At 42.9% G+C, this 19,095-nt stretch overlaps 1 protein-coding gene across 14 annotated transcripts in view; it reads left to right on the forward strand.

The window, feature by feature from the left end:
- Positions 1–2,699: 2,699 nt before the first annotated feature.
- Igf1 (insulin like growth factor 1) overlaps positions 2,700–19,095 on the forward strand; it is a 76,486-nt gene continuing 60,090 nt past the window's right edge. For 2 of the 14 annotated variants that reach the window (XM_076919883.1, XM_076919884.1), the window contains exons 1-3: positions 4,673–4,783; positions 5,062–5,152; positions 8,438–8,594. In XM_076919883.1, the coding sequence (XP_076775998.1) occupies positions 5,138–5,152; positions 8,438–8,594 (172 nt within the window). In that variant the 5' untranslated portion in view covers positions 4,673–4,783; positions 5,062–5,137. Of the gene's footprint in view, positions 2,815–2,864; positions 3,213–3,321; positions 3,471–3,549; positions 3,601–3,890; positions 4,036–4,672; positions 4,784–5,061; positions 5,153–8,437; positions 8,595–19,095 lie in introns of those variants that run through there. The other 12 variants (XM_076919882.1, XM_076919891.1, XM_076919892.1 and 9 more) reach the window with 12 other exon arrangements.

The raw sequence follows: 19,095 nt of genomic DNA on the forward strand, positions 1-19,095 counted from the left end.
ATTAAAGGCCCCTTTCACCTTTACTTTTACTCCTGGAATCTACAAAGAAAATGGACATTTCCCCAGGAATTATTGACCCCTGCTTCATTGCCAACCTACCCTCCCTACTAATAAAGACCATTCTCCAACTTGAAATACGTGGCAATCACTTCAGGAAGTTGCTCCCCACTCTAATAGGAAACCGATAGTTCACCTCAGAATGTTACCACAGCACAGCTGATGACAATTACGATGCACCGAAATTCAGTTTGCTTTGACTGCGACATAAACTGGGACATAAGTTAAAAGTCAATTATCTTTTAAGGGTGATTGGGGTGATAAACCCAAGTGATTCCCTGTGTCGGCATGGCTGGGGTGCAGTATCTCATGGAATGATATGTGTTCAGTCCTCAAAGCAGCCCTTGAGACAAAGCAGTGGAGGGATAGGTGGTCTCTGCTGTGGACCACATAGCATCTTGGGACAGCAGAGCAAAGCACAGCACAGCACAGTGCCCAGAAAGCGCAAGAGTCAGAGTAACAAATGTGGAGAGATGCAGTAAGCTTCTAGAATATATCCAGACAAAGTTTGCTACAACTGCGTTGGAAAGAGGAGAGTCAAAGTACCGGCTTGAACAAAAGGCGCCAGAAGTAGATGAGAGTGTCTCGCCTGGACCCAATTCTCCAGACTTAGAAACCAAGGACCTGTCAACTCTCAACTGAGAAAGAGTTGAAAACAGGAGGTCTTTGTCTTTGGTTCCATGTAATATACTCATTAAGGTCTGAAAGAGGAGGATGGACTATTTGTTTTCTCTCTCTCTCCTTCCCCTTCCCCCTCTCCTTCCCTTTCCCCCTTTCCTTCCCCTTCTCTCCCCTCTCCCACTCTCCCACCTTCCTCCTCTCCCTCCCCATCCCCTCTCTTTCTCTCTCTCTCTCTTCATACACACACACACACACACACACACACACACACACGATCTCCAAAAGTTATCATAATTCAAGCACTCAAGGATGGCCTGTTAGCAGAAGCCTTGGTTACTGCATGTGCAGGGATTTCCCATTACTGCAGCCTTGGAAGGACCACCTGGTGATGCTGTACTTCTGTGTGTTCTCAGAGTCCGTCCTACCCACAGGAGCTTCCCAGCTATTGCCTCTCACACAGTATTCTTTCCTTCTCCTATTTCCAAAGGCTTTCACTTCCTGCCTCCCTGAGAAACTGCTGCCCCCTCCCACCACTCAGAAGTCTTCACGCTTCACATACTCAACATATAGCAGGAAAGTGTCTCTCTCCCTGCCTGTTGCATGCTTCCTCTTGCTTCTCTAGAGGTATATGAAATCCAGTACATAGTAGGTGCTCTCGTTGCATGATGTCTCCATCAATGGATACCTAACATCACCCACCACTGAAACAGCCTCACGGGTTTCTAATGTTCCTGTCTGAAAGGTAAACATCGCCGTGAAGTATTGACCACACAGAGGGTTGGACCAAGCCCAAACCCCTTGCAAAACCAAACTGATTTCATTTGAAGACAACCATCACCTCCCCAAGCAGATCTCTAGTCATGGGGCAGCAGAATGAGGCAGTGTGGAGTTTCCAGCTGGCCTCTGTCTCCACTGATGTGTCAGTACGTTCAAATCCCCCGAGAGTCCCAAGAGAGTCAGAGACTGATGCAAGTCTGGCTCACTTCCATCTCCCCTGGGAAAGCACACCTGGAGAGACATCCGTGGAAAGTGCAGCATCTAATCTGGGCTTTTGTAACCTTCTTTCATAATTCACTTTCTTATCTATTGCCTCTGAAAACCACTGAGAAATAGGTACAAACTGTATCAACAAAAGATCAGAACTCGATTCTCTATGGCAAAGGCAAGTTTATACATTATAAATAGCGAAGCAGCCGGCTTGATCCATGCTGCCAGCCACTTACCCAGTTGAGGGATTTGAATGACATCATAACCCTGGAGAGCTAGCCAGCTGGTATTATTTGGAATACACACACACACACACACACACACACACACACGCATGCATGCACACACACATACACACAGACGCACACACACAACTGTGCCCCACTTACACACACACACACACACACACACACAGACACATGCATGCACACACACATATACACACACGCACACACACAACTGTGCCCCACTTACACACACACACATTTTTGCAGAAGAATACAGCCAGTGGGAAACAGTGTGCTGCTCCCATCCTGCTTCCTTGGGGTCGAGGAGATGACAGACATCCAGCTTTGTTGAAAAATAGGATCATTTTATTTTTCAATCTGTCCCAGAGCTCAGCATAGTCTGATTCTCTGCACAAAGCATGATGCAGTGTCCTAACGGGAGGCAACCCACTGCTGCCTGCCCATCTATAGGTTTAAGAAATGAGATCATTCCCCTCACTTGGCAACTAGGACAAGGGTCACCCCCTTCCCTCCCCCTCACTCTCCCTTACACCCCTTCTCCCCCCCCCCCCCCCGAGAACTGGCTTTCAATCTAGTTTACCCTGGTCATTTCAGGGTTAACATCATTGTGCTTTCTGGAGATGGTCTTTTCTTCCTTTTTTATAAAATTGTTTTTTTTTCAAATTTTGCATTCGCCCTAAAATATAGCATTGCTCCGATGTCCCACTTACACCCTCTAATCCTGGTAAGGTGTATTAGCAGACAAGTGTACCTTCAAGCCCCGTGGAAAGTTAATCAGAAAACAGATCCTATTTTCTACGGCAGCCTCAGTATTTAACGTCTGCTAACCCTGTCAGAAACACACATTCTTTTAAGGGGGGGAGAAGAAAACGCTTCTGTGCTCCAGTTAATAAAAGCAAAGGTATGATGTTATTTGTCACAGTGCCCAAAAAAGTCCTTACTCGATAACTTTGCCAGAAGAGGGAGAGAGAGAGAAGGCGAATGTTCCCCCAGCTGTTTCCTGTCTACAGTGTCTGTGTTTTGTAGATAAATGTGAGGATTTTCTCTAAATCCCTCTTCTGCTTGCTAAATCTCACTGTCACTGCTAAATTCAGAGCAGATAGAGCCTGCGCAATGGAATAAAGTCCTCAAAATTGAAATGTGACATTGCTCTAACGTCTCCCATCTCTCTGGATTTCTTTTCCCCTCATTATCCCTGCCCACCAATTCATCTCCAGACTTTGTACTTCAGAAGCGATGGGGGAAATGAGCAGTCTTCCAACTCAATTATTTAAGATCTGCCTCTGTGACTTCTTGAAGGTAAATATCTCTTAACTTCTTCTTCTTCTTCTTCTTCTTTTTTTTTTTTTTTTTTTTTGAACTCGTTGGAGAATTGTATTTAAACTGTGTACTGTTTTCTTCTGCCTAGACTCGTTATTCGTTTTAGAATTTGCATTGTTTCAGAACTGGGAGTTATTTACAAATTGCTGAATGTGCAGTTCTGTGGGAGCTGTGAAAAGAGCTCTGGGAGATGAATGCATTTGCAGAGATATCTGTACGGGTAGAAACTATTGCAAGGTACTTAAGCTAAACCCTCCACTTCTACAGGGCTTCCACGCCGCCGCTTTAAGAGATTCCTTTAAATCTTGCCTGTGGCTCCGGGCTCTAAAGCATGAATATAAACTCGGGATGTGCTTCTCTTTCACAGGTGCAAGCGTTTGCTTTTTCAGATCATGTTCGTGTGTCTGTGTCTATGTATGTGTGTGAATTGTCAGGACTTTATTTAACGAGGCATGTCACAGATTAAAAGTTACATTTTAGATGATAGCTTTCTTTAAAAAAAAAATGCTTTTTTTTTTTTTTTTTTTGGAGCCAAGAATCAGGAATTCTTTGCACTTCTGCCCAGAAAGTCAAAGTTAAGAGTAAAGTTTAATTTGCTTTTCTGTAAAAGCTCTTAGACAACTTGCTGTCTTTGCATATTCAGAAATTTTAAACAGATCCACGCTGTGCTCGGAAAGCAGGAGCATTCTGGCGGCTGCTTGTCCAACTTTTCTCTTTGGAAGGGGACTTTCGTGACTGAGTTTGGGCTTGGATTTCGGTTTGAGGCTCTGCTGTTTGACTCGGTGTGGTAAAGCCTCTTTAGGTGAATTTAGCTGCCCGCTTGCTGCTAGCTACCGCTGCCACTGCCACTGCCGCTGCCGCTGCCGCTGCCGCTGCCGCTGCCGCTGTCGCAGCCGCAGCCGCAGACGCCGTCCGTGCACTGCCTTCTCCTTTCCATCACTGGCCCTATTTCAAGTTTCCATTCTCAGCAAAATTATATCCTTCCAGACTTGTGTTTTTTCAATTTGCAAGCACTTCTAAGCCGCTGTCACTGGCTCCTCGGAGGCAGTTGCCGGAGGGCTTAATTCATAAAAGATCCCAGTCAAAGAGTGCAGCGTTTCTGTGCTGCTTTCAAATGCTTCCTCGCTAGGACTGTCCTTAGGCAAGTAAGTGGCTTTGGGACTTAGGGAGACAGCCTTGTCAAGCACCTAATTGTGCCGTCTGTGAGATGCCAGCAAGCTCCAGCCACCTTACAGGAGTGAAGTCAGCGTTCATATACGCTGTGTGGTCTGGCAGCTGGGATTGGTGTCTCCCAAAGGGACTGTGGAATGTTACCTCGGCAGGCATTCATTTCGCCTTTGGAAAATCGGCTCCAAATGAACTTTCTTTCCGTGCTGGGTCTGCAGAACATTTCAGACACGGAGCTAGCAATACGCTTCAACTTTTCCCTGTACTTGCAGCAGGAGATGGCTGAAGGGAGCTGCTTCGTGGTGGTCTTTGAAACGTAGCTCAAGGGATAGAGGTCAGCTGCATAGAGCGGTGCACACAGGGCACTGGCTGGCTGTCTCAAGGTATTTCCCAGTGCCTGAGCCAGGGAAGGTGGGGGAGGAAGGGAAGGAGCTGGAACTCGGATCCCTATTCTGGGTAGCCAAGATAGAGAGCCATACAATGGAAATTAGTGGCTTCACTTGGGGGAAAGGATGGACTCCAACCCCCAGCTGTGCTATCTGCTCATTGTTTGAATGGACAAAAGGCAGTTTACCCAGGCTCATAGCATACCTGCCTGGGTGTCCGAATGTAACTAGATGCTTTCACAAACCCCACCCACAAAACAACACATGTTCTTAAGTCCTCAGTTTTGTATTCACCTCGGCCTCATAGTACCCACTCTGACCTGCTGTGTAAACGACCTGGGACCTACCAAAATGACCGCACCTCCAGTGAGTACCAACTTGCAACTATTGCCCTTGCATTTTGACCAGCCATTTTCGTTGTTGCTCAGACATCTGGAATCAATTGATACCTCACTTGTTTAACACAGAAAGGCCCTTGGAGACGTAGTTTTGTCAGTGATCTTTGAGGGAAGTGTTCTGAGTTCAGGATTGGCTTTTTTTGGCCCTCTCTTGCTCAGGCCCTTCCTTGTCCTCTTCCTATTACACCTATGGCTTGTATCTACTTGTTTTCCTTGTGGTTGATGAAATAAGGGGCTGGGGGAATGGAGAACATATGGGGGGACTTGTTTTGGACTTTTTAAAACTCCTAAGCAAGTCCGTTATTGTTTTCTGTTTGGGAACCATGATGTGATAAGCTCTGATTTTCTGTGAGTGTGCTGGACTAGTCTCTGAGCTAAAGAAAAATGCACCAAAGGTCCTAGGAGTGTAAGTACTGATATGTATCAGACGGTGGTTTTCAGTATAATTCCATGCAGAATGGAAAAGAAAAATTGATTCAAGCAATTTTCAGTTTTTCAATTCTATAAGTACATAGGTCTTGCCGGACTTAAATGCACTATCCCTTAAAATAACTATTAAAATGTAGTTTGGGACAGCTTGTGACAGTCTAAATTTACAAAGGCTGTGAGATTGAGTAACAGTTCCTGTGGAGTTGATCCAAACTAACCATTGCAGGTGCCTGGCCTTCACCGCTATCTGAAACTGAGCAGGGGTAGGGGGCAGTGTTTCAGAAATGGGTTTGCTGGAGTAACGTCCATTCTAGAGCTGATCTGTTGCCAGAGTGTAGGCAAGTGTTCTCTAAGACCAATTATGGAGATTACAAGCCTGCCCTTTCACAAAGAACCATGAAGCCCTGTTGGATTGGATTTTTTTTTTCAAATTTCCATGATAAATACTGAAGGGGGAGCTCCTCTTTCTTCTTTTTATAACTAAGAGGAATGTCTAGACACTTAGATCACTTCTAGAAAATCTGGTGTCTTTGGTTGTATGGAGATGGAGTACTTCCATACTGAAATCCTACTGAGCAAAGGTACCAAGGGCTTAACTGAGGATGTACCTCCTCCATAATTGCATGTCCTCTGTTCCTGATGATTTGAGAGCAGAGGGTTCCTTTCATCACCTGCCGCTCTGTAAGTGCTACTTAAATATTTACCTGTTGAGATCAAGAATCAGAGGCTTGGAGTTCCTCAACCCCTCCAGATGCTAGACTGAAGAATTAGCCACTAAATTGAAAATGGGTTTAAAACAGTTGAGCAAAATTCGCCAGTGATACAGAGCCATTAAGCGGAAAGCTCACACAGGACAGGGGAAGTGGCCATAAACTAAATGTCTGAGTCGCATTCTCCAAACAAGTTGAGATTGAATGAATTCACCTCAACAGTGAGGTTTAAAAAAAAAAGCCTCTTTTAAAAATTATAGCTTCCAGTATATCTCCATGAGCCCTTTTATAGGGTGGTTCACCCAATACCCTGTTGGTAACTCTTTCCACAATATTGAAAGCTTATGTCTCTGAAAGGGGTGAAGCCACTCACCTTGGGGGCCTTCCTGGAAGAAAGTATATGCTGATTCCACAAGTAGAAATACTGAAAAATGGAATGTCATCATAGTCTCTGCCTGCTTCTTAGAATGAAGAGAGACTTGAGTCCCAGGAATCCTGACTTTGGCAGGGATGCCATTTGGCTATTAACCATCGACTAGCTTGTGCCAACCAAAGGTCCCTTGGTGGATTTTTTTATAAAGTTGATAAGAGTGGTCCATGAACGCTTCCCAGAGATTAAGTCATAATTCCTGTTGCTCAAGAAAAGGCTCTTTCAGATTTTAAGCCCAGTGCCCTGAATTTAAAAATGACTCTCAGTGTGTACCTCTCTCATAGTGAGTTAGACGAGAGCAGCTTGGAATACAAGGATTACATTTATGTCCTGTTGAAGCTTGAGAAATGATTTTTAAGCTCCCCAACCTTCGGCCAGCCCTCTATTTTTCTGCTTGTGACTCTGCCCCAAGGCAGGAATAGAAATTAGAAACTCACTTCCCCAAGGCAGCCATAAAACATAGACATTTGCTTCTAACCTCCCATGACTTTCAGTAGAGAAGCTGGCCAGAGAGAAATCTGCTGCCTGCCCAGACTGATGGTAGGTCACTGGCCCCTCCCCACAGAAGGATCTTAAATCTCATACCCAGGATTTATGAATGCTTCACAAAGGGGCATAGAAGAATCAGGAGAAGCAAGACATGCTGGGTTTCCCACCTCAGTCTAATTAATGCTAATTCTGCCCACTGTCCACACCCCATTGCAATGAGGCAGCAAGGTGTATGGGAAAGCCCACCTCATCCCACCCTCCATTGTGGAGGTTTGTTTTTTTCTCTCCTGAAGGTTCTCACCTCACACAAATCTTTAATTAAATAAAGACATCATGCCTTTCCCCATCAGCCAGCAATTTTGTTATGGAGGTACAGACTATGGCCTTCATGATATAGAAGGAGAGGGATCACACCTTTCTGTCACAATGCTTTTTGAGACAATTGGGTTCCTAAATCTTCCATGTTTTTCCTGTTTTGGGATTGTTTGTTTGGTTTTCCACTTGTGGTTGTGTTAGCTGCTAACATTCACAGGTAATATTTCTCTCTTTCTCCACTTCTGCTTCCCCTCCCTCCTTCCCTCCCTTCTTCCCTCTCCTTCTCTGAAAAGCTATAAAGATAAATTTTTGTAATACTGTTCTGGCCAGTGTAAAATCTTCTTAGTCTATGGCCAGAGGATGATGGCTTGGTTAATTTAATATTCTGATCAATAATAAATATAATGAATATATGTACCATCTGGAGATCGTCAGGTTTTAGAGTATGTAAATTGAAAGAGTTTGAGTGCAAAGCTGAGCGAGTTTGATAATTCAAACTGGCATGGGAATCCCACCACATACACACACGCACACACATACACACGCACACACACACACACACACACACACACACACACACACTAAAATAACTGCAGCTTTTGTCGCCCAATAAATGTTTGTAGTCTTTTTACCCTATTTATAAAAGCCCCAGGAGAACTTCCGAAGATCCAGTCAGTAGTAAAGGGACTAACCATAGTATGTCCGATGTCAAGACAGGCTCAGACTAGGACACTTGGGGACCCTTCATGCTACACTGCTCTTCTAGGACAGAGTTTTAATGGATGATGACAAGGAGTACCAATTGAGAATCAACATATTGCTGCCCCACCCTTTCAGGGCCCTCAAGGATACCTGACCATTTTTTTTCTCCCTCTGACAGATAAAGATACACATCATGTCATCTTCACATCTCTTCTACCTGGCACTCTGCTTGCTCACCTTCACCAGCTCCACCACAGCTGGACCAGAGACCCTTTGCGGGGCTGAGCTGGTGGATGCTCTTCAGTTCGTGTGTGGACCAAGGGGCTTTTACTTCAGTGAGTAGCTCTCCCACCCCCTCCCAGCCCTCTTCTCTGTGCTACCTACCACGATTCTGAAGTACATGGTTTTCTGGATTTACAACTGCAGGGATTGGGTGAATAACGGAATGACTGCCTATGGCTCATAGCTATCCCCAGGCTCTGAGATCCATTACCTTAAAGTATGCATAACACTTCAGTGGGGCTTTGGCAGGTTTGGGAGATTTAGGGTCGAATTTTCTTCCTTAAGAGTTTGCCTTTAACTGCTTCCTCTGGGGCCTTCTTCCAGATTTTAGGGTCTACCCCCACTCTCCTGTTCCTCCCAATGAAGAAATGAGGCAGAATAACACTAGAATATTGCAGATTTTGTTCTTAGACATTTGGGCAGATATATAAACATACAGAGGGCATGCAGGATTACTTTGAGTGTTCTGTAATTTAGAGGAAAATGGTAAGGATCCTGTACCCCAAATTCATGTGAACTTGAGAAACGAATTCAATGGATGAAAATGGTAAGGATCCTGTACCCCAAATTCATGTGAACTTGAGAAACAAATTCAATGGATGATGAATTAGATATCTCCAGGCAACACAAAGCCAGCATGAGTGGACAAAAGGTGATCTTTGCCAAGAGATGTTTGTAAGTACATATTCTTTCTCTGACTGTGCACTGTGGTGTCATTATCAATATGCCCTCCATGCAGATTGACTTTGATACTTTCTTTTCTTCCTTTTGTCATTACATTCCTTTGATGTAGTCCTTCCCTGGGTATTATATCCACCTAGAAAGGAGTCTTTGAAAAATTCAGCATCACGTATCTTAAAAGTAGGTCTCAGACAATCAGAAAGTCAGCAGTCCGTGGGAAGGAGACAGAGGAATCAACGTCTGTAAATAACACACACCTGTATGCCAATGGCCACCAAGGGGAGTGACCACTTGAAGAAAAAAAATCTACCTCACACACAGCCATCTCACAGTATATTACAATGCAGTGAAAAACTGAAAGGCGAATGGGAACTCTGTACGTTTCTTTAGAAGTGCAAAGAGTTCCTAGAACCTGAGCATGAATCATTCACCAGGGTTCCTCTCACTCAAGTGCAGACAGATCATCTCAGTGAACCCCCCTTCCACAGCTCAGGCTCTGCATAGCTCCTGAGATGATTCACATTCTTGAAGTCTCTCTTGACTTCTCGCCAAATGCCAGTCTCTCTTGAGGCAGGTGGTAATGGTTGTGTCTTGTGTGGTAGTGTGTGTGTGTGTGTGTGTGTGTGTGTGTAAGAAGGAGGCAAAAGTTTATTCATATAAGTTTGAAACTATGAAGGGAACTACTAAGGAGACTGGTAATGTGTATTTACCATGGTTTTGGCAAAATAAAATAAAAAAGGCAACTTGGCAGGATATCATCGGAGTCGAACACGCTTTCAGCTGTTTGAATGGGAAATTTTCCACTTTGTGCTCCTTGCCAGTCCTTTATTTGAATAAATTCACTTACTCTTCTGGCAATAGAACAGTTCCGTCTAGTTCTCTGGTGCAGGGTAAATGAATGAGTTCGTTGGGTGGGTGATATTTTTTAACTACCACACTTGTTTCACCTTTAAGAACATTCTATACCAAGTGAAATGAGACATGAACACAATGGTACAATGAATCAAGACCATTCCATAACTGGCTGTAATTGAGCCATGTTTTCTCTTTGGAAAACATAAGTGGTTCTTACTTCCAATTCCCAAGGACTTTGTCTTCCCTTGGCAAGGCACTTGTGCAAGGGCCTTCTGGGTAGCGCCATGTTGAATTGTAACACCCACCATGATGTACTCCGGACTTCCATGCATGGTATGTGACCCTGCCTGTTATGTTTGTATCAGATAACGAAAACTAAGGCAAGAAATGATGACTCAGCTCTAGATAACTGGGCAATACTTATATGTGTCTGCGCAGACACTTGAGCGTTGAACACTGGCAACAGAAATCAATTTTAATGGACTGGAAGGGTTTTTGCATTTGATCACCGTGAGGATCAAATCTCAGTAAATGTGTTTCAGTTGTGTTCTAATAACTTAAAATGAAAAGAATTCATGTAGCCACTTGATATTTACAGCAGGGTTCTGGATTTCAAAACAATGGCTGTGTGAAACACGTGCTCTTGAGCATTCTGCCATGAAGAGTGTTTAAAATCACACTCAGCCATATAGAATCCCATGAAATTAAGCTAAATCCCATGCCCCACCTTGTTCCTTGACCATGAAGGTGTTCTTGACAGCTGTCTGGCCAACTCCTCTCTACATGAGAAGAGCCGATCCTTTTAAACTTCTTTAGTTTACTTCAAAACGGGGGGGGGGAGGGGGAGAGGCATATGTCATGTGGTAGCACAACAAGTATAAATGAGAGGCCGGGAGATGACTGAGAGACTGACCTTGCCTCTGAAGAACTCAGTCTAGTCAGAGGTTAGAATAAGTGTGTGTGTGTATCATATGCTGAAAGGGAAAATAACCTTGGAAAAAGAAGTTCAATTCTGTGAGCTTTTCCTGAATCTTCCCCCATGGCTCACGACAGGCCTTTGCCAGGCTCTGCCCTCTAAGTGAACTCCTCAAAGGCCATAGCTATTTATCTTTGAAGATCAGTGTCAAGTTCAATGTTTGAGTGATACAGTAGCTGCTGGTATCTATTAATTTGGACTGGCAAAATTGAATCCAAGGAAAACTTAATAGAACTGCTTCTGTGGGACTCTCCCAGTAAGAACCACCAAGGATTATGACCGCCAAATACTTTAGAACACACTTCTCACCTCGTGCCTACCCAGTTATTTTGATGAAACTGCTTGGCTTTCCTCACAGAATGTAATGTATGTATACCAACAAGAACTTAGAAGATGTCCTTTGACCATCTCCAAGCTACTACTCTCATGGTCTGTTTCCTTCCTGAGCCAATTATTCTTACAGGCATTAACTGTTGTCAACAAATTTTATTGAGTTTCCTTTTCATCCCCTAAGATTTACTGAGTGGGGGAAGTCAGCACTAAGCATTTACAGTCTTCGAAGCACCTTTTAAAGGAGAATACCCTTCACATTTCTGTCCCCCCAGTTGACATTTACAAGATTTTGCTTTTATTTACAAAGTTTTATTGATCCCATACCTTTTTTACTTTAAGCAGGTTCAACTCCACTTTGGAAGTATATATTTCTCTCAGTTGTGGAAGGCAGGGTCTGATTTTGATTTGATATTTAAGAAATTTGCCTCTATATTTATTTATTTATATATGGATAACACAAACTTATTTAACAAGAAGGGGTTTTGAATCCTATTAGAATTATTCTGAGTAAGTCTTTTGTTTGCTTGCTTTGTTTTTGTTGTTGTTGTTGTTTTGCTTTTGTTAATTCTTGCTTTGGGTAGGTTGACCCAGTTTTGCAAACGAGCTCACAACACCCTTCCAGCCCAAGTTCGGTGGAAGCACAGCAGACACAACCTCCTGGATGATCTGTTGTGAATACATCTCCAGCATAAGTAGAGCAGTTGATCCAAAATTAATGTGGCTTCCCCAGACATTTTTAAAAATGACGGATCCAGTGGAGAGCTAATTATGGATTCTTCCCCATGTACCATAGAGAGAGAGCATGTCAATCAGACGTATGCTCCTTTGGCTCTGTGAGGAGGGCAGTGCCATTGTAAAGCTGAAAGCTTACCAGCAAAGAGCTCCGAATGAACTGATTTCTTGGAACCCACACAGAGGACAGCCGCCCCATTATAACTCTGTTTTGTCTGAAGCACACCAGTGGGTAAAACAAAGTGAAAGAAGTTATGCTTGCCATAGGTATAATTTTGGACAGCTATGGCGAGAAACCATTTTTAACATGCTGTTTGGGAACTTCTGGAATTTTTCTCCTTTGAGGTATTTAAGAAGTTGACAGACAACCAACCATCTCGAATGGTTTCAATTAGGAACAACCAGAAGAAAGAGAGGTTCTGGGGTCCTTTTCAGTTTTAAGAGTCTATAAACAGTCCCTTAAATAAACTGTATATGCTTTACCTCGGGCAGTCTGGGGGGAAAGAGAAGTAAATCAATTAGAAAAGAAAGTTGGATACCCTTTCAGCTACCCCAGATTTATGGCTTTTGTAAAACATCCCTCCAGTGCATGCTTATTAGGAACAGATCTGAATAAACGAACGACATTCTTCATGTGTTAAAGCATACTGTTTTAAAAGAGTTTAAGTGAAACTTTGCAATTAGCTTTCATTGTTATTGATTGCACAAACCTTCCGAGGCTTTGGTTATTATTATAAACTCGAACTTCTTCCTTTGATATGCAGAGCTCAGAAAACTACCTCCAGACCTGTCAATCATTATTTATATGACTTTGGCAGGCATTTAAACTTCCTGGGCTGAAATGTCCTTGTCTATAAAACAAGGGGATTTTGTTAAAGCAAATGACCTTTAACTTTAACAGACTTGACGTCTAGGTTGCAAGCAACAAGCATTCATGCTATTGGAGAAGGGAGAGCCCTGGATTTAACTAGTGCCTGAGGAACATTTAACTTCTTTTATCTTCTTGACATCATTTCAGTTGGTCCCCAAAGGAAGCCAATCTGCTCACTTCAAGAAATAAGAGCCAGCTGCTTTGTTTTATTTCAGTTTGAGCTTTAGGTCTCCAAAGACAGAACAGAAATTCAGACATGACCTCAAAGTCCCAGGTCATAAACCTAAGGTTGTCATTTCCCTTTGTTATCAAGGACAATCTGCTGACGCTCATCTTTCAAACACGTTCACCCTGCTTTGCCTTTTGGGAGCAATGAGCAAATCTGTTCATTATCTCAGAACAGAACCCTATGAATCCGCCCCAAGCCTTTGGGCATCCTATTAGATACAGCCTGTCTGGCGAAAGAACAGCATAGGTTAAGAGATACACACACCCTCCACTAGCTTTGGGCCAGTGTGAATTTAGAGCTTCATTCATATGCATTTCCTTGCATAGCACCCCTATGGGAATTCCAGGCATGCATTTGTGTTAGTTCTGGTCCAAGTTAGGGGCATGGTCACTGCCTATAGAAAAACAATTCTCTTTGAAATTGATACATTGGAATTGACCTTATAACCTTGCTCTGTATTAGTACAGAGAGCTAATTCAATATATATACATATATATATATATATATATATATATATATATATATATATATATATATGGCTTTTATCTTGACCCTCAAATTTTTGCTACTACTTTTTAAAATACACTCAAGAGGACTTCTGTGGGAGACTAAGAAAAATGAAGGTTTCTGTGTGAAGTTAGAAAATAACTTTCAATTTTATGACATGTTAATATTCATTAAGACTGTCTTCTCCTGGATCAAAGAACTATAAACAGGAGAAGAAAGGTTCAAGACCAAAACTGTGGCCTCTTTTGACAAGAATCCAGGGCTGAACCTTAGCTCTGTAAACTTCCTGAGCGGGAAACCTTGAGCAAGCTCCTTAACCATGTTGTGCCTCAATTTCTTTATCTGTAAAATGGGACCTGCCTTACTGTGTTGATATTGGGGTTGAATGAGCTGAGGGATTCCAGCATGTTAGTTTAGAGTGGTGCCTGACACATCACACCATGCTAATTAGCTAGTCCATCTATCTACTCTCATCTAAGCTTTGGTTGCAGAATTTGCTGTAAAATGTTAGAGATCTGAAAAATCCACATAGTTATCGACTCACTTTTTTTTTCTGCTTGGGGCAGAAACAGTTCATTGTTGAGACAATTAATAGTAGTAACAATTCTGTGCACAGTGTCCGTATAAATGATGAGAAGAGTGATCTGCCTGTCTCATGTTTACTTTCTCTCCTCCTCTGTCTTTATCCCTACTTTGACAGGCAGAGATGGTTAGCGCATTAGACAAAGAAGTGGGCTGAGAAGATGCTCTGTAAGACACACTTGTGCAAATGTGAAGATGTAAAGCCAGATGCTGTGATGCAAGTTTGCAATTGTAGTGTCCCAATAAAGAGACATGGGAGGTATTCGCAGGAGAACCCTTAGAGGCTTGCAATCCAGCTAGTCTGACATACACAGTGACCAGAGACCCTGTCTCATACAAGGTGAAAGTCAGGAACTTACACCCGTGGATGGCCCCTAACCTCCACACGTATGGGATGGCATGCACACTTGTGCTCATACACAGAATAGACACACCACACACATGCACACATACACACAAAGTGAAATGAAAGGCATGGAGATTTTGAAACTTGATGGATCAAAAAGCCAAGTCCACAGCTTCTTGTCTCTATGAAATACACTCATTTGGTCACTTGTATTGTTTAGATGCCCACAGTTTTGTAGCCTAGGGAAGTGTTTCCTAAACCCTGGTCAACCCCTGGAAAATAAGAAGCAAGACCCCTGGTATAAAGCAGTTGGTTTTCAACATTTTCTTGAAATGAGGCCCCCGGGGTGTGGGGAGTAGGCATATCCATATAATGAACTTGTATTTTACCTCTGAGACCATCGAGAAACTGCTAAGAAAATTTCCTTGGAGTAAAGAAGAAAAGCTTCCTCTGATGAGAGATAGCTGCTGTACAAGACATTTCATAGGACTCCCCCAGATAGTACACAGTCCCTTTCTTGTGAGACCCAAGATGCCCTCTGTTCTGGGGAGCCTCACCCATCATTCACAAGTTTCATATTCTTCCTCTACCAGAAAACCTCAAATATTTAACTTTTTGCAGCATTTCGTTTGAAAGGCTTTCTTTTTTCTCAAAGAATTACCAGGGGGCTATTCAGTGGGAACAAACATCTCTTGTGGGTACCAAGAAAATGCTGTCAAAGGTAATGAAGGACCAGATATATAGTGAGAGCCTTATAAAAGTGGGAATAGCTGGTGGGTTGGAACACAAGATTTCTGTCTGTACAATGCATATCTCTACCGGCTGTTTAAGACCATAGGGTGAGAAGATCACACATCATCAATTGCAGGTAGACATTTAAGATCCAAAAAAGAGATTGAGCATTGTACAGCTTGAATGTTCTTCCAAACACCTTGTCCAGATACCGTGTGCCATGCCAGCACCCCTTAGGAGCCAATCCCATCTCTGTGGGCATCTAAAAAAATATAAGTGACCAAATGAGTGTATTTCATGGAGACAAGAAGCTGTGGGCTTCACTTTTTGACCCATCGAGTTTCAGAAGCCTTTCTTTTGATTTCAAAACCCACGGCACAGATCCAGACACACCAAGAACAGGCACAAGGTCTCTCCCAAGGAGATTCCCTATTGTCCTCACTAACAGGCTACAGAGGTGTTGATCTTTTCTCTAGTCAGATGTCCTTGACAACCATGGTGGCAAATTACCCTGCTTGCACTGAGCTGTTAGCCTGGTAACTGCTCCCATGCAGCACCTACCCACAAGCTCTTATATCCCAAAGAATTATTTTGGTTGCCTGGAAAGTTCAAACCTCTCATTAGCTGTCAGACTGAGGAGACAACATCTCGGAGTTGTGTTTGTTTTTATCTATATGTGAGACCTTGTTTAAGACAGCAAAGAGCTGTTACTTGACATGCAATTCCCCAACTGTAGTGAGTTGTGTGCCTATTTAATGCATTGTTTAGTCTCACATTGGCTAGAGCCATTTAAAGAAGCACTTGGCAAGCTCTAGGTCTTCATTCTTGGCATAACTGCCCCTTTTAGTTTTCCACTGAACCCTGGAACCCGAGAAAACCCGTTCACTTGCTTTACATCTGGCATACTGCTTTATGCAATTCAACAGACCCTTTGCGAGTGGCCCTCAGTATGTGTCCTAAGGTAATTAATGGCTTTGCAATATTTGATCAGCAGAAGCAGAGACACAAAGGGAAATTGTGCAACCCAGAAGAGACCACACAGCCTTTTAAATTAAAACCTTTTGCTTTAAATGTTCTTCTGAGCATTCTGCAGGAATAGAAATTTCCATTTCAAAGGGAAAAATGAAGTTCCACTGAAATGCCCAGGAAGACACTTAAAAACCGGATACTTGATCAAATATACACATCGATATCTCCCTTTTAAAGCTACCTGATTGTTGAAAGGAAGGGACATTGAGAGCCCCTACAAGCTTGGAAACTTTTGAGAAATAATCTTCCCAACGCAAAACAGAAACCCAGAGAGAAGTGATGTGTTCAAGGTCACATAGCTAATTAGAGGAATAGGAGATGTGTGGGTTCTGTTCTCTAATCCCAGTGCAGCCTGCCTCTGCTTAGCATGATCAATCATGCCTGTGTGAAATTACCTGGGAACTTCAAATGAGCAGGAGGGCGGGGGCGGGCTCAAGTCAAGTTCACGAAAACGAGCAGTCCCAGGGGAACCCTGCTTGCTAATAAGCACACCTGAGAGTTGACAATTTGCTCCCTTGTGGCAGAAATACTAGAAATGAGAGACATTTGCTTGCCTGTAGACATGGAGTACAATGCCTTCAGATGTGCTTTGCGCATTGACATCTACTTACGGTGTACTTTAGACTTTTATTGTATATTATGGTCCTCTGGCTACTCTCTCCAGTGTCAACTTCTGTAGAGCTGCTTTGGAATGACTTTAACAATGCTGTGTGTTCCTGGAAACAGCCTCAGCCTCCTGAATTGGAGGATCAGCTTTTTTTTTTTTTTTTTTTTTTAATTTCTCTGTCTCATGCCAAAAGAAATTTACACACCTGCTTTTTTTTCAGACTCTTAAGCAGATACTCTATGAATCTCTGATGGTTTCCTTCTTTGTGCCCTTTATGGGATACGAGGAAGGGCTGCCTGAGGGGCGTGTTTAAGCTAAAGTTTGGTTACACTGCATAAGAACTGTCAGGCAATCCTGTGTTTCTGGGAAGATGGCACTACCTCTGTGCCATTTACCCTGGTGAAATGGGTCTTTCATCAGAAACAAGCAATTTAGAAAGTCTGTTCAGAGCCAGCCACATGGAGCCAACTTTTGATTATCCAATGAAACCGGGGGAAAGGAGAACAAGAGTTAAAACTGAGGATTAAACTGATGTGTGGACTCTGCTGGTTTCTCTCATTCCTCCTCTCTGCCCATTTATGAAACCAGGTAACATGTTTTGATATCATACTTCATTCTCATACAGCCCTTCCTTTTCCTGGCAATGTTACTAGCAATAGGAGTTCCAGCTGCAGGAATATTGATGTTTGGGGTCTGGTAACTTCCACCAAAAGGAGGGGTCTGTCCAGTATATTAAAGTAGGCTCAGAGAAGTATGTTTGGCTCCTACCAATGCCAGGAGTCCCATTCTTCCATTGTAATAAACCTATATATTGCTTAATATATTTGGGGGTGCTAAATCACCCCCAATTCAGAACTACTGAACTAGAAAAGTATCTAGAAGAGAGATAACTAACAAAGTGGAGCAAAACCATGCATAAAATTAAAGATAACACACCACCTAGGAAGCCTTTCTAAATGAAGGGATTATGGGCTCAGGCCTAGGTCACTGATTCAGGAGTTGATAGCCTGTTGCCTGGGTCAAGCAATGAGAACAGTCAATGGAGCTAGGAAACCTTTTCTATGGAAATATACAGCTCTTGCTAGAAGCTATTTTCAAAAGCTTTCGCAGGCTTTCCTTTTTGCCTTACAGCTATAGAACCCACTCACTCGGTTTTGGTAAGAGAGGTGAGGACAAAAAGAAATGGCCCACTACAAATCTGTAGGCTGTAGAAGTTAGATCAAGATCACATGAAGCCAGTGTAAAGGATGCTGGCTACTTCTGCCTCTGTGCCTATGCCTGTTCCTTTCTTAGACCCACAATAAATAAAGTCTCTATCCTTCACTAGTGAAAGGCCTAGTTCAAAGTAAAAGACCTTTTGTCTCCTCCCTTATGCTTTTCCTAGCTGAGCATCATCAGACTCATTGTCCAGAAAGTCAGCAGTTGCACATTGAGTTTGACCCATATCCCCTACCACACAGCTCTGTGGTCTTGGGGAAGTCACTCTGATCTTGAAGCTCACACTTCTCATCATAAAATGTGAATAAAAATATCATGCCTCAGAACTGTTCTGAGACTCAGCCACAGAAGGGCATCCGAAACTAAAAGGGCTATCCAGGTGTGTCACTGTTAACACAGTAAAGGAGACGCTTTACCTTCTGTATTTACTCATTGCTGACAATTTACTTCAGACCTCCAATCTCTGCGAAACTTTCTATAATAATTATAATCTAGAAAAGTTAGCTCAGCCATGTATTCTCCTTGAATTTCTTAGTTAAAATAATGGCACACTGAGATCTTCTTCTCACCTATTTCTTTGTCTTTAGAAGGACCAAGAGCTAATTACTGGAAGAAGCAAGAATGAGATAAAGCGTATCATGTTACCACACTGAGGCTGCTGAGAGAGTTTATTCTCTAGGAAGTAGTCAGGTAGTCACTAAAGCAGCACGCGTAGGCAAAAGATCTCTGTTTCCCTCAGTCAGCTATTAGTGAGTTCTGCTTAGCCTCAAAGCATAGTGTTCAGCAGAGGGGATTTATTTCTAATCTGAAAAGCATTTTTCTCTCTCAAGTGGCCCATTGAAAGTATGTTTTCTTC

This window comes from Arvicanthis niloticus, chromosome 22, assembly GCF_011762505.2.
Source record: "Arvicanthis niloticus isolate mArvNil1 chromosome 22, mArvNil1.pat.X, whole genome shotgun sequence".
In the NCBI taxonomy this organism is placed as follows: Eukaryota; Metazoa; Chordata; class Mammalia; order Rodentia; family Muridae; genus Arvicanthis; species Arvicanthis niloticus.